Source organism: Crocuta crocuta, unplaced genomic scaffold (genome assembly GCF_008692635.1).
Source record: "Crocuta crocuta isolate KB4526 unplaced genomic scaffold, BGI_CrCroc_1.0 scaffold219, whole genome shotgun sequence".
Lineage (NCBI taxonomy): Eukaryota > Metazoa > Chordata > Mammalia > Carnivora > Hyaenidae > Crocuta > Crocuta crocuta.
Window position 1 is genome coordinate 6931164 of NW_027551572.1, and position 12610 is coordinate 6943773.

The following is a 12610-nucleotide window of genomic DNA, read 5'->3' on the forward strand; positions in this document are numbered from 1 at the left end:
TCCCAAGAGGCTGTGGAGGTACTCATTAAGAGCAGAGGACACTCAGCGCTGGTTTACAAAGTACTTGTCAGCTCTGGGAAACTTAGAACTTAGGCAAAAAAAGAAGGAGATGGGGAAAAAAAGGAAGAAGGGAGGAAAGAAGGAAGAAAGAAAGAAAGGAATCTTTCTCATTAGGATTTTTGCTTTCCAGATGCAATCATCCTCAATAATTTCATGAACCCAACCAAGTACTAATGTCCAGTCACTAGAGCCTCTGTTTGGGACTGGGGGCAGGGTGGTGGTGACAACAGTGGAAAGAGCCCTGCCATTTATTCACTGAATAGCCTCAGGCAGATCTATTCTGTTTCATCTGTAAATATTTATAGAGAGCATTATACAATCATGTGAGTACATTGAGCATATTTATTATAAACTATAAAGCTCCATACACGTTTATAGTCTTATCATGTCAATTCTTTCAGTCCTGTGTTCTATCTTTCATTGTAGACAAAAGACAGATTTCCCCCATAGGAAAGAAGTCAAGAAAAATCTTTTTCCTGACCCCCAGAGATCATGTAAATTTAGTATCCTATCCTAAGGCCTTATAGATTAGCCACAGGTGTGCTGCTAATAGCACTGTATCCAACTCACAAGCATTTGCATTACTTCCTGAGTCCAAGTCAAGATAACCTGGAAAGTTAGCATTATATCTACTTGATATCAACCTTGATACTTCAAACCATTGCAATCTTGTGCAAGTAAGAAAAACACAATCTCTTTCTCTCTCCCTCTCTCTTACTGACTCTTGGGTGGTGCACTACATATTTTTCAATCAGTCAAGAATAACTCACTTGGTGCCCACCGTGTGCTGGACCATGTTGCTAAGGTACCATAAAAAATAGTGATAAAATGTAGTGGTCAGCATTGCAGTTCTTGGGAAAGAAAAACTGAGTTGTGTGTGTATACAAGCAAGAGACCTAAGGGTTAATCAGAAAAGAAATAATTTTCACATAAAGTGATCTTTCTTCCCCCTTTTTTTTATTGTAAGCTCAGAAAGAATTGTAGCAATACAGGTCGAGCAATTTTCTTTTTTATGAATCCTGTGCTCAATTTATGAAAGCCATTTTGCAACCCATTTACATGCAGTAAACCTTTGCTTTAAGGTTCTGTCATTTACCTTGATCATGATTATTTATAGTCCCTTTAGAAAAGGCCCTTTGCTGGTTTAGGTCTCAAGCACAGCACTGCCACAAGGCAGTTTTCTACTGAGCCTTTTAGGTCATGGTCGTAAGCTAAGGCACAGCCAGTCTCATAGCCAACTATGAGGCACAGGGGTGTTGTGTAATGAGGAAGAGAACTAGTTGGAACTAAGAGTCCTGGTCAAAATCAACTCTATATTCTCACCATGTAATCCTGGCCATTTGTGCTCCTTTACAGTCAGTTTTCTCACTCGTAGAAAGGGAAGGATGTTTAACTGAAGTACTCTAGTGCAAGATACAGTGTAAATTATAAAGAGGAAATTGCTCCATGAACTAATTGTCTGCAGTATGAACTACTATAAATCACTGAAAAATGGTATGTCTAATCTAAAATCTCTCTTGATCACAGACTATATTCTCTCTAATACACACATGAATGTAAACTGAGAGCAGAAGCCTTTACCTGACACATAGTAGGTACTCAATTATGTATGTATTGTATTAATAGATAAATACTGTTGCTAGCTGAAAGTCACTGTACGAAGTATGGTACCAAATGCAAGATATTTAATGCATCATCCCAGACCTGCAGGAGCTTCTGGTTTAGTTAAGATGACTAGCCATAAATGCACAAAAAGCCAATATGAGTTATGTTGTGGTTCTAGACAGGAGAAGTTACGATATAAAGAGTGTGTCTGAGTCCCTCACCAGATCTACACAATAGGAACGTTTCCTCTTCCTAACACTAGAAGAGCCTGACTTCCAGCCTCATATTCCCCCATGCACTCCTGGTATTAGTTATGGCTCCAACAGAACTTAGAGGCTCATTCAGAAAGGTTTAGCTGAAGTGCATACAATGAGGTGGCTTTATAGAGATATATGCAGAATTATGGGAACCAAAGAGATGGCAAGGCACTGAGAGAGGCAACAACTACCTCTAGTTGTTGGTAGGTAGCATTCCCTACCCTAGAGGTGAAGGGCCAGGCGGAGAGCAGGCAGGGAGTGTGATGGAAGCTGGAGCCAGGCGCAGTAAGAACCCTTGTCAACACACAAGCCCAGGTGCAGCCGTGCAAGTCTTGTTCCTTGGACAGCTATCATGTCAAAGTCCGCAGACATCAGCAAGGGTTGGTATCCATTTGGTCCAGAATCTTACAGGGGTGGGGCTTTTCTTGAGGGCCTGAGGAAGGGACGCCATGAGTCCAGAAGGCTGGCTTTCTGAAATGGAGACCTGTCACTCTCTGCCTTTGCAAGTAGCTCAGTGAAATGAGGGTGAAATGGCTAAATGTCTTCCTTGACTCCGAGGCACTTACCACGCACAGCCTTCACAAGGTACAGAGCAGGAGAAAATGGATTACACCCTCAACAATAAGAGACGAGTCATCCGCCTGGTGTTGCAGTGGGCCGCCGTGCATGGAGATGTGCTCCAGGAGGATGACGTGGCCGTGGCTTTCCTCGAGGTATGCAGAGTCATCCCTTCCAAGAATCCATCTTTGTCTTACAATACCAGGGCTCTCCATGAGCACAGTAGCTTCCCTGGAGAGACCGTGATTGCAAATTCTCTTCTTTGTTAACATGTTCATCAGAAAGGTACTCTGAGAGGAGTAAAGAACAACATCAGCCATTATCCTGCCACTCTAATTCAATAACTGCTAGCATTTTAATGTATTTTCATTTGGTCTCTTTTTCTTTGTGTTTTTTCTATGGTTATAATCACATAGTACCCATCATTTTGTAGGTGTTTTTCCACCTTATATAAGGAATTTTTCTATGTCAGTACAGTCTTTCTAATAAAAATTTCAAATGACCTTTGAGTCACAGATATGCTTATTCCCCCATATTGCTGAATATTGACATGATTTCCAGCTTTCACATTCCTCAAATAATAGTGAACCTTTTTCTGCAAGCAGGTCTGTTCTTCGTTACATTCCTAGAAGTAAGATTACTAGATCAAATGGTGCCTATTTTTTGAGTGGAGTGAAACAGATCATTTTATTGAGGACTTTCTAGGACCACGAAGTAGTTCCAGAGGACATGATTTATTTCGTAAACAGTGCTTTGTTTGAGCTGAACTTCCCCTTTCCTTCCCATGGCTCCAGCCCCACATTGCAACCTTGCGCCTGGCACTGAATCCTTGATGACTCAGTCTGTCCTCCAAAACTTAGATGAGGACCTTCTACGCAGGCAAAAGGCAGTGTGGCTTCTATTCCAAACTTTATCAATCTGTATGTTCAAGAATGAATTACCAAAAGAAGTGTACCCCTTCTCTCCTTTGTAATCATATAATATGGCAGGCAGTTGGTGGGGAAGGGAGGAAAGGGAACTATGGGTGTCCCTCAAAGCTGTGGAGGGAAGTATTTTGAAAATATAAAGGAAAAAATAGTAGCTTGGTTCATACATTGACTCCCAGACTCTACCGGTGGATTAAAAGACTGTTTTGCAGATGGACCACAGTGGTGGTAAAGGGGGCATTGCCACACAGTCATCTTCTGCTGTGGAGGCCACTGCTCCTCAACAAAGCAGGGCCCAGCTGCTGCTGCCTGGCCATCAGGATAGTTCTCAGGACATCAATAAAAAGCCCTGAGTTGGTACAAACTTGGCATAACTTCAGTATAGTACTGAAGACTATGCCTGCATTTTACCACCAAAAATCGACCACAACCAGTGGGAAATATTAAATAAACAACAAATGCTAAAATAATACTCAAAACACATGTTAAAATTTCCCTGAAAAAATACTGAGGTGAAAAATGTGCTCTTAAAGTGTAGGCTATAAAGTGACCCGTTCTGAAACATTGCATTATGCTGCCTTTCCTAGAAATATCACATAAACAATTCATTGGCAATTTTTTAAAAAAAGGTTTTTTTAGTTCTTTTATTGTGGTAAAATATATCAAACATAAGCTTTGCCATTTTAACCATTCTCAAGGACACAGTTCAGTGGCATTAATTAATTCACAATGTTATGCAGCCACCACCACTACCTATTTCTAAATCCTTTTCTCACTTGAATTTTTGAGTTTAGACATATTGTAATGGTCTCTTTTTCCTTTTTGTCTCCAGTCCATGAAACCATAGCCTGGAAATGCTAGCAAAGCAGATAACATAAGGACACATCTTTATTGCTCTGTACAGAATTGTGTACCTTTGCAATTTTTGTTAAAAGCCTGTGACTTTTGCCAATTACAGGAGTTTTATGTGTCTGTATCAGATGATGCCCGGATGATTGCTGCCCTCAAGGAGCAACTGCCTGAGTTAGAGAAGATTGTCAAACAAATGTAAGGAAAGGCTTGGCTTTGGGTGTGTTTTCATCAAGTAAGTGCCTGCCTCTCAGGCAAAACATCTTACAAAAAGCCCTTCACCCCTGAAAGGTGAAAGCTGTTTCTCGGCATCCACCCAGCATTCCGGTTTGAGTGGACAGGGCCTCAGGCATAGATGTGAGAGGGCCAGATGACAGAGGGTGGAGGTTCTGCTCATCTGTCCTCTGTGCTGGACATCTGCCAAGAGAAACTCCGGGACAAGGCAAAGATCCCCCTATGGGGCATCTAACTCAATAAACTTGGGTCCTTTTGGTTCGAGGCAGTGAATCCAGTAATAGTGACATTCAAAGAAAGTTCAGGGGGAGTTATGTATATGGAAAATTCACTTTCTGCTGCCCAGGCTGTCGCTGGTGAATGTTTTCATCCTCTCAGAGAAAACATGGAAGGTTTCGCACACTGTACTTTGAGCCATACAGTAATTACTGTAGAGAGCATCTGCTGCTAGAAAGACCTGAAAGCTAGAAATGTCTTTCAGCATCAGTTCTGCCAGGGATCTGCCCATGATGAGAACTGATCTCTTTGTGTCTCCTCTGTGCTTCGTCTCTTGGTATTGAAATGAAGAGGCTCAGAGCGCCTGTGTGGTTCATTCAGTTAGGCGACCGACTTCAGTTCAGGTCATGATCTCATGGTTTTTGGGTTCGAGCCCCACATCGGCCTCTGTGTTGACAGCTCAGAGCCTGGAGCCTGCTTCAAATTCTATGTCTCCCTCTCTCTCTCTCTGCCCCTCCCTCGCTCACGGTCTGTCTCTGCCTCTCAGAAAATGAATAAAAATGTTAAAAATTTTTTAAAATAATGTTTTTAAATAAAATGAAGAGTCTCATATTGCTTCCAAAGGATTGCTGTGATTTCATTTCATAACATAAGATTAAAGTTATTCACAAAGTAATTCAAAATAACGGCACCAATGCTATTAAATAATGTGCTTTCTCTCTTTCTCGTAGTTCAGAAGATGCAAAGGCTCCACAAAAAAAGGTGAGTGACAATGGATTAGGATTCTCAAATTGTGCCCCGTTGCATAACAATTCTCCAGAAATATAGTGCAATATAAAAAAGTGATGTGTCTGTGAAAAGAAAATATGTTTTCTTCATTTCTCTGACTGCTTCTCAGGTGTGTCTCCTCTGAGTTGCAAATGTACATTGGCCATTGAAAGCAGTTGCTGTTTTTACTTTACAGCACAAAGTTCTCTTGCAACAGTTCAACACAGGCGATGAGAGAGCCCAGAAACGCCAGCCTATCCGAGGCTCTGATGAAGGTGAGACTTTGTCTTCTAACTCATGGTTGTGTAGATTACTCAAAGTCAGAATAAAATCTCCCCCCTGGGACCCTTGGCCCCACAGAATAGCTTTTCTTCGGCTATGTATTGGCACTCCACATGGTTTGCTTGAAGGTGCCCTTTTGCATTACGATTATTTATCCTCATGAACTCTGGGCCTGCAGTAGAAGTGCTTGTCCACACTTCCCTGATTCAGTCTCTCCCTCACTACCACCTTTCCCTGAAGGAAGGAAAGCTTATCTCAGGAACTAGTTGTCAAGGTTGCCCCTCTGGGAAGAGCTGGCAGAAAGGGAGCTGGCACTTTGCAATGCCATGCAGAGGGGAAAGGCCAGGGTCATCTGCAGAACAGGACTTCTGCCCAGGGGAAGCACTCTGATCCTGAGCATGGCCTTGTTAGCAGCCATCAGGGAGGTGCAGATGCTGACAGTTACTGTTTGGTTGTTTAAAGATTTGTCTAAAGAATCACAACCAAAATAAAATTAATAATAATGATAGAATTTTCATTTTAAGCCACGAATGAATCTCGTCGTTTAGGAGCGCCTCTAAACCCAAGAATTACAGTAGCTGGAATTGTTTCCAGGATGGGTGTTCAGGGGTGAGCATATAGGTGGCGTTATATGGGTTTGCTGAGCTCGGTACCGCCCAAGCGCTGTAGCCCAGCCCCAGAGTACAACAAACCAGTGAGCAAGTGAGCAGGAGTGTCAGCATGTTCATGCCCCAGGCAGAAGCCCTCCTGTTTGCAGAGGTGTTCGTGTTGGCCCTGCACCACCACACCAGGCCGCAGCTATCCAGCAATCCACCTCCAGCGCAGTACTTCTTGTGTTATGAAAAAGAAACTCTCACAGACAAGGGCACACCCACAAAACAGACCTACACATACTTCATTTTTTCCCCCATCACTTCTATATGGGTTTTTCACAAAAATCTCCTGTCGTCTTTTGAGTTGGAGATGGAAGCCATGTGTGTAACTATTCTCAGACCAATGCTGAGGTCAGGAGTTTGAGAAGTGGGCAGGCACAGGCCTAGTGACTGCAAATAGATACACTAGTAAGAATGACAAGACAGTGCCACTTGGGAGGATATCTAAACATCTCCCGTTGCTGATGGTTTTCTTAAGAACTCCCAGGACCAATTTGCCATATTGTTACTCCCTTCCCAACAGTTCTGTTTAAAGTCTATTGCATGGACCACACCTACACAACCATTCGGGTGCCGGTGGCTGCCTCAGTGAAGGAAGTCATCAGCGCAGTTGCGGACAAACTAGGCTCTGGGGAAGGCCTGATCATCGTCAAGATGAGCTCTGGAGGAGGTAACAGCCTTAATTAGCACTTTGGGCTTCTGCAAAATGGAATATCCAGTCCAAGGAGAAACCCTGCCAGGAGTTAGCATGGCCCTTCCAAGCGGATCCAAACGGACAAATTGGTGCTGTGTGTGCTCCCACATATAGCAAAATAATATGGTTAGAAGTGGGCTGGGTAAGTGTCTAATATGCCCTATTTTGTAGGTACCCACTATAAAGCAGAAAAAGGTGAAGCAATCTATCTGAGGCCAGCTGGAGCTGAGGACTCTGGTGTGGATGCCAGCCTGGAGTTCTTTGTGTATGAATCCTAAACAAAAAAACTTAAGGCCTTGGAGCTCTGAAAAATGTGGACCTTAGAGGGCCTCTGGCTTGACAAGCTACAGACCATACGTTTCCAGAAGTCTGAAGTTGGAGGTGGACATGGGCTAGCTCTTCTTAGCTGATGATGGTTCCCCTCCTTATCCTGTAGAGAGGACAGGAGCCCAACTCATCAGATAAAATGAGGACTATTTTCCCCATGGGATTACATGATTACCTATGCTTTCTTGAAATGTCATTTATTTGTTCACCATATATATCGAATGGCCACTTAGTATGACTGGGACGGGTGCAGCCTGTGTCCCCAGGCTGTCCCAAGGCCAGCAGGGAAGTAGCCCGTAGTGAGTTAAAATCCATGCTGGCACAAGTTTTGGAATGGTCAGCACGTGTTGCAGTGAGAGTCCAGAGGAAGGAGCAGTAAGGCCAACTGGTCTGGCAACGATTTCATAGCCACTGGGGGATCCTTCAGGGTCGGGTAAGCCATTTTTGCCATGTCTGAAGGCAAATGATTCTACTAATGCAGGAATTGTAGATGCATCATGGATTCCCCAGATATTCCCTTCCATTTCTGCCCCAGTCACACGGGACCCAGGATGTCCCCTTTCGCCCATCCCTCTGGCACGCTTTCCAAGCTGTCCTGGGCCCTTCTCCTTCCTTCGGCTTTTTACCCAAATGTCAGTGTCTGACTGGGGCCCCTTCCTTTCTTTCTTTGGTTCCCTTTCTAAAATTGTATCCTCTCCTGCTTACACAGACTTCCTAGCTTCCTTCCCTGTTGTTTTTTTTCTCCTTGTGGCCACTTGCTCTCTGATATGCTTGTCTTTCTCACTGTGCACATCTCTTACTGCAATGCAAGCTCTTTTGGGACTGGGATTTTTTTCCCCCTGTATTGTTCCCTTCTGTATCCTCAATGCCAGGAGCAGTGTCCGGTGTATAGTAAATGCTAAATAAATATCTGTTGAATGAATGAATTTTTAAAATATAGGAGGCTTAACCTAGGTAATACAACTGCCCTCCAAATGAAGGACTAAGCGAAAAATAATAATGCATTTTACATCTAAAATCTATTTGAGATCTCAGAAACCCCCTAAGTTTTCTACAAGTGATCTTTCCATCTCCAAAGTGCTGGGCATTATTACCATCTGGAAACATAATTTGTTATATAAATAGCAAATGCGGTCTTTGTATATAATTACAGTTGCAGTGCAGAACTGGGGGAATTGACCCTCGGGTATTTTCATTCCTGTTTTGTGGTCATTTCTGATGGCATTCTGAGTGTCATGTGCCTGCATGAATGCTTGTGTCTCTTTTATTCAGTAGGTCCCTTCAGGACTGTATTTTATGCAGTCGCTCTGCGTGTTCCGGTAATTCACCGAGCCAGCAATTTGTTGGTGTGATTAGGGCAGTACAGCAAATCTCAGATGCATTTAATAGGCAATCTCGTGCTTTTTATGTTCACAGAAAAGGTGGTGCTCAAACCTAATGATGTTTCAGTATTTACGACGCTCACCATTAATGGACGCCTATTTGCTTGCCCGCGAGAGCAATTCGATTCACTGGTAGGTGTGGATGGCCTCCTCAGAGCAGTGTCTGCAATCAGAAAAACTTGTCTGGAGCTTAATTTTGCAGTTATGTCAGACCTAGTTGCCAAAAACTCTTGAATGTTACTTGGTTTTTTCTTTTTCTGTGCTCTATTAGGTAAGCTTCAGGTGTTCATTTGATATGCACTAAGCTTTAGATTTTCTTTCGTGGAAATTAGGCAACTAGTGCCACGATTGGGGCCTAATTCAGCTTTTAAAACTTTTTGTAGTAAATCACCTCCTTGAATGACCCCCCCCCAATTTAAATATTAATGTTAAAAATCTGAATACTTAGACCAGGATAGAAAAAAAACATTTTTAAGAGCAGATATTACGATGTATCATACTCCTTAGTGGGATGTAGAAAAGGCATTATGGCAAAGTCACTCTCCAGTCTAAGAAAAATTCTGTTCCCTGGACGTGCTCCAACTTGTGTAGGAAACACCAGAGGCCAGCACCTTCTTCCCTAAGTCTCCAAAACATTGCTCCCATTCCACACAGAGCTCTCTGCAAATTAAAGGATTAATGGGCCCATGTTAGCAATGAAGTAATCTACTCTATTCTATGTAGGTAGGGTTTATGATAGGGTTCATTTCTGTTCATCCTATAAAAATTAGACATGTTGATGCGTAGCTCTCAAGATATCTTGGAAAAGCTATGGGGCCAGTTCAGAGGATAGAGGATTCGTTATTTCTGTCTTTGGACACACAAGGCTGCTTTTATTTAAAAAAAAGTGCAACACAGAAGCGAGAGGTAAACAACGTCACATTTGAGAGGAGGATTTAACCACATGAGTGCTGCATAAATACATTCAAATGTCATCAAAACAGACATTAGAAGGAAATCAAGATTCCTCTCCTCTCAGGAACGTTTTAGAGCTTGTTTTGACCTCATGGTAATTCTGTGTTCTAGTCCGGGGAGAGCCATTTTGTGCACTGCAGTGCACCTATCGCATCTTGAATCTGCCTGGAGGGGAACTTAGCAGATGTGGCATCCGTTCTCTGACTGTCCTGCATCCTTCACGGCCCATGAACACCCTTGCTTGCCTCAACCACTAGTGCTGGAAGATCTGTCTGCACACAGCCCTCTTCATACAGAACCGTAGTCATCTACATTCATTGCCTTCTAAGAGATTATTTCCCAACACTGAGGGATTAGGGGGAAGAATGTTATAAATGAGTCGTGCTGCCCTCTCCTGGAAATAAACACCATCAAAAGCCAGGTCAGCCGTCACCCTATTTACAGGTGCTGTATGCTGTGTTGGCCACACAGCATTCAGCCTCTCTTGCCAGCTGGTTCTTGGCCACATTATCCAAAGACGTGGTGTCTGGATGGAGATTATGGACTGTTTCCAGTTCCCTGTAGGGCAGATACTGACTTTTTAAGCCTCCTGTTTATTTGCACCTCATCCTGCAGCGTTAGGAATTCTTAGTCCTTGCTAGTCTTCCATTTTAAGACCTGAGTAATTAAACAGCATTTGCTTGGCAACAAGTACGGGGGAAATGAACTTGTTCACTTCCTCCATGTCGCTGCTCTGCCATCCGCTGGGCTGCAGTTTTATATCATCATACTAAGGAATGGTTGAACCTTACCTGCCTCACAACACTGGAGACGTGGGGCCTTTTCCAGCTTTCTAAAGATTTCTCCAAGGACAGTCTTTCTAGGAAGAACATATGCAAGATGACTTTGCAGTACAGAATGTTGGCCAAACCCTTTGATCTATCAACACATACTTAGGAAGTATCTGCTTTATACTCGGTGCGACGCTGACTTCTGTGTGACAGACACTAGAACTAGACAAGGCGCCCCAGAGACTCTGTTCTTATGACAGTTATGGTCATGTTAGGAGGATGAGACTAACACAAACAGCCTGGAACAGAACAAATTATAGGGCTAAACTGTGTTGTCTAGAAAGAGCAGATTGCCACCAACTTATCCTAGTTGGTTAAAGGCTTAGAACCTGCAGCTTTACTCTCTTGACCCTTTATTTGAGCATAAATGTGAGTACAGACAAATCATAATAAAATCCCATTGTACTTTAATTTGGTTCTACTCTTATCAGTTCACTAGTTCCTTAGACTTTTTCTAGGGCCTCTTACATCATTCCAGCCATCACAGATGGTTCTGCCCTTGGTATGTTTTCAAAGACAAATCCTTCATGGTCTTTGTGCCTCAGGGAGCTCAGAGTATAGTGAGGGACTCCAGAGTATAAGGAGAATCCAGTGTGACAAATGCCATTGCAGAGCCAGGCACAGATAGGGAAAGAGGGATGCTGGGGTAGCAGCTTTCTTTGGCCATCTCTGTCACTGACAATCAGCATATCCTTTTTATGTCTTAGGTTCTTCAATTGGAAATTGTGGGGGCAGGGTAACAATGCTGTTCTCCCAGAGGGAGAGTATATGAGAGTTCTGTGCCTTAGGATAGGCAGTGTTCAGACTTGCCTGTGCAGTGTAGACCCCACAGAATCTCTGCTCTGCTTCATCTGATAGGAAATTTCCACAGGACCATCTATGAGGAAGTAGAGCAAGGAGGTGCTTTCTGTTGGGACCCCAGGATCAGTGTGTAAATCCCCCACTTAGACTGGCAGCTTAGACTGCCTTTTCTGTGGTTCCTGGAGGGAAGGCATCAGCCTGCCCTTTGTCAAGGAGGGAGAAGGCTTGGTGAGTCCTGCCCACTCAAAAAAAAAAAACAAAAAAAACCAGATTCCATTACTCTCTCAAAAGGGATGCAGGAATGACAGACCAGCATCCATAACTTAAAGAACTTAATCTGTTTTTTAATGTTGGCATCACCCCTGCAGCTGTTGGGTTGGTTTCTCCCCTCTATGAAAAGCCATCAGAGAAAAGAGTCAGGGAGCTGGGAACCTGCAGAGGGAGAGAGCAGGAAGGCAGTTCCACAGAACTGCTGTTCACAGCAGTAGCTTCAAGAGGAAAGGGAAAACGTGGAGAGCCTGTCTGAGCTTGACGGGAGTCCTCAGACCCAGCATTTAAGAGCATCCCCAGCTTCCTACCTGAGACCTGGCCTACTTAAACTGCTCTCCTGACTTGCTTCCACAAGCTACTTACCCATAGATTCAGGTCAGTTCCCTAAGTGTCAAAACTTTGGAATAAATCTTTTTCTTCCTTGGTCTCCGTGCCCAGCATAGCGTGAATCTGGAATGACAGTGCTTAGCTCTTACATCCAGGTATTGTACGGATTCTCCCTTCCTGGAGATTTGTATTGGGGCAGCACGTGTGGGGAGACAAAAATTTGGAAGGGTCTGCGAATGGGGACCTCCTCTGTGTCAGACACTGTGCTTATGGGATACACTCAGATTATTCCCATTCAGTCCTCTTAAAAAGCCTGAGTACCCAGTACTGTGACCATGAGTTCCCAGTGCCATTCAAGAGATAAAGGAATCTGTATAGTCAGAGTGAGGTTTGCATTAGAGTCTGTTGCTCTCTGAAGCCGATCTATTCCAAAACCCCAGCTCCTTGTCTGGTACTCACAGACCGTGTAAAGCTGCTCGAGCTGTTTGGTTCCCCTCAGCTCTCTGTTCCCGACACACAAGTCTCATGACAGCTTCCCAACCTTCCTGCCTCTCTTGCCGTCCTACAACAGACCAACCTGGGTGCTCCGGAGAAACCTTGCTGTTCTAACCCACCCA

General features: G+C 43.6%; 1 protein-coding gene across 9 annotated transcripts in view; it reads left to right on the forward strand.

The window, feature by feature from the left end:
- RAPGEF4 (Rap guanine nucleotide exchange factor 4) overlaps positions 1-12610 on the forward strand; it is a 288709-nt gene that overhangs the window by 250574 nt on the left and 25525 nt on the right. For 8 of the 9 annotated variants that reach the window (XM_077751097.1, XM_077751098.1, XM_077751099.1 and 5 more), the window contains 6 exons: positions 2485-2635; positions 4365-4453; positions 5437-5467; positions 5670-5748; positions 6932-7078; positions 8846-8943. In XM_077751097.1, coding sequence (XP_077607223.1) covers positions 2485-2635; positions 4365-4453; positions 5437-5467; positions 5670-5748; positions 6932-7078; positions 8846-8943 — 595 coding nt within the window. Of the gene's footprint in view, positions 1-2484; positions 2636-4364; positions 4454-5436; positions 5468-5667; positions 5749-6931; positions 7079-8845; positions 8944-12610 lie in introns of those variants that run through there. The other variant, XM_077751106.1, reaches the window with a different exon arrangement.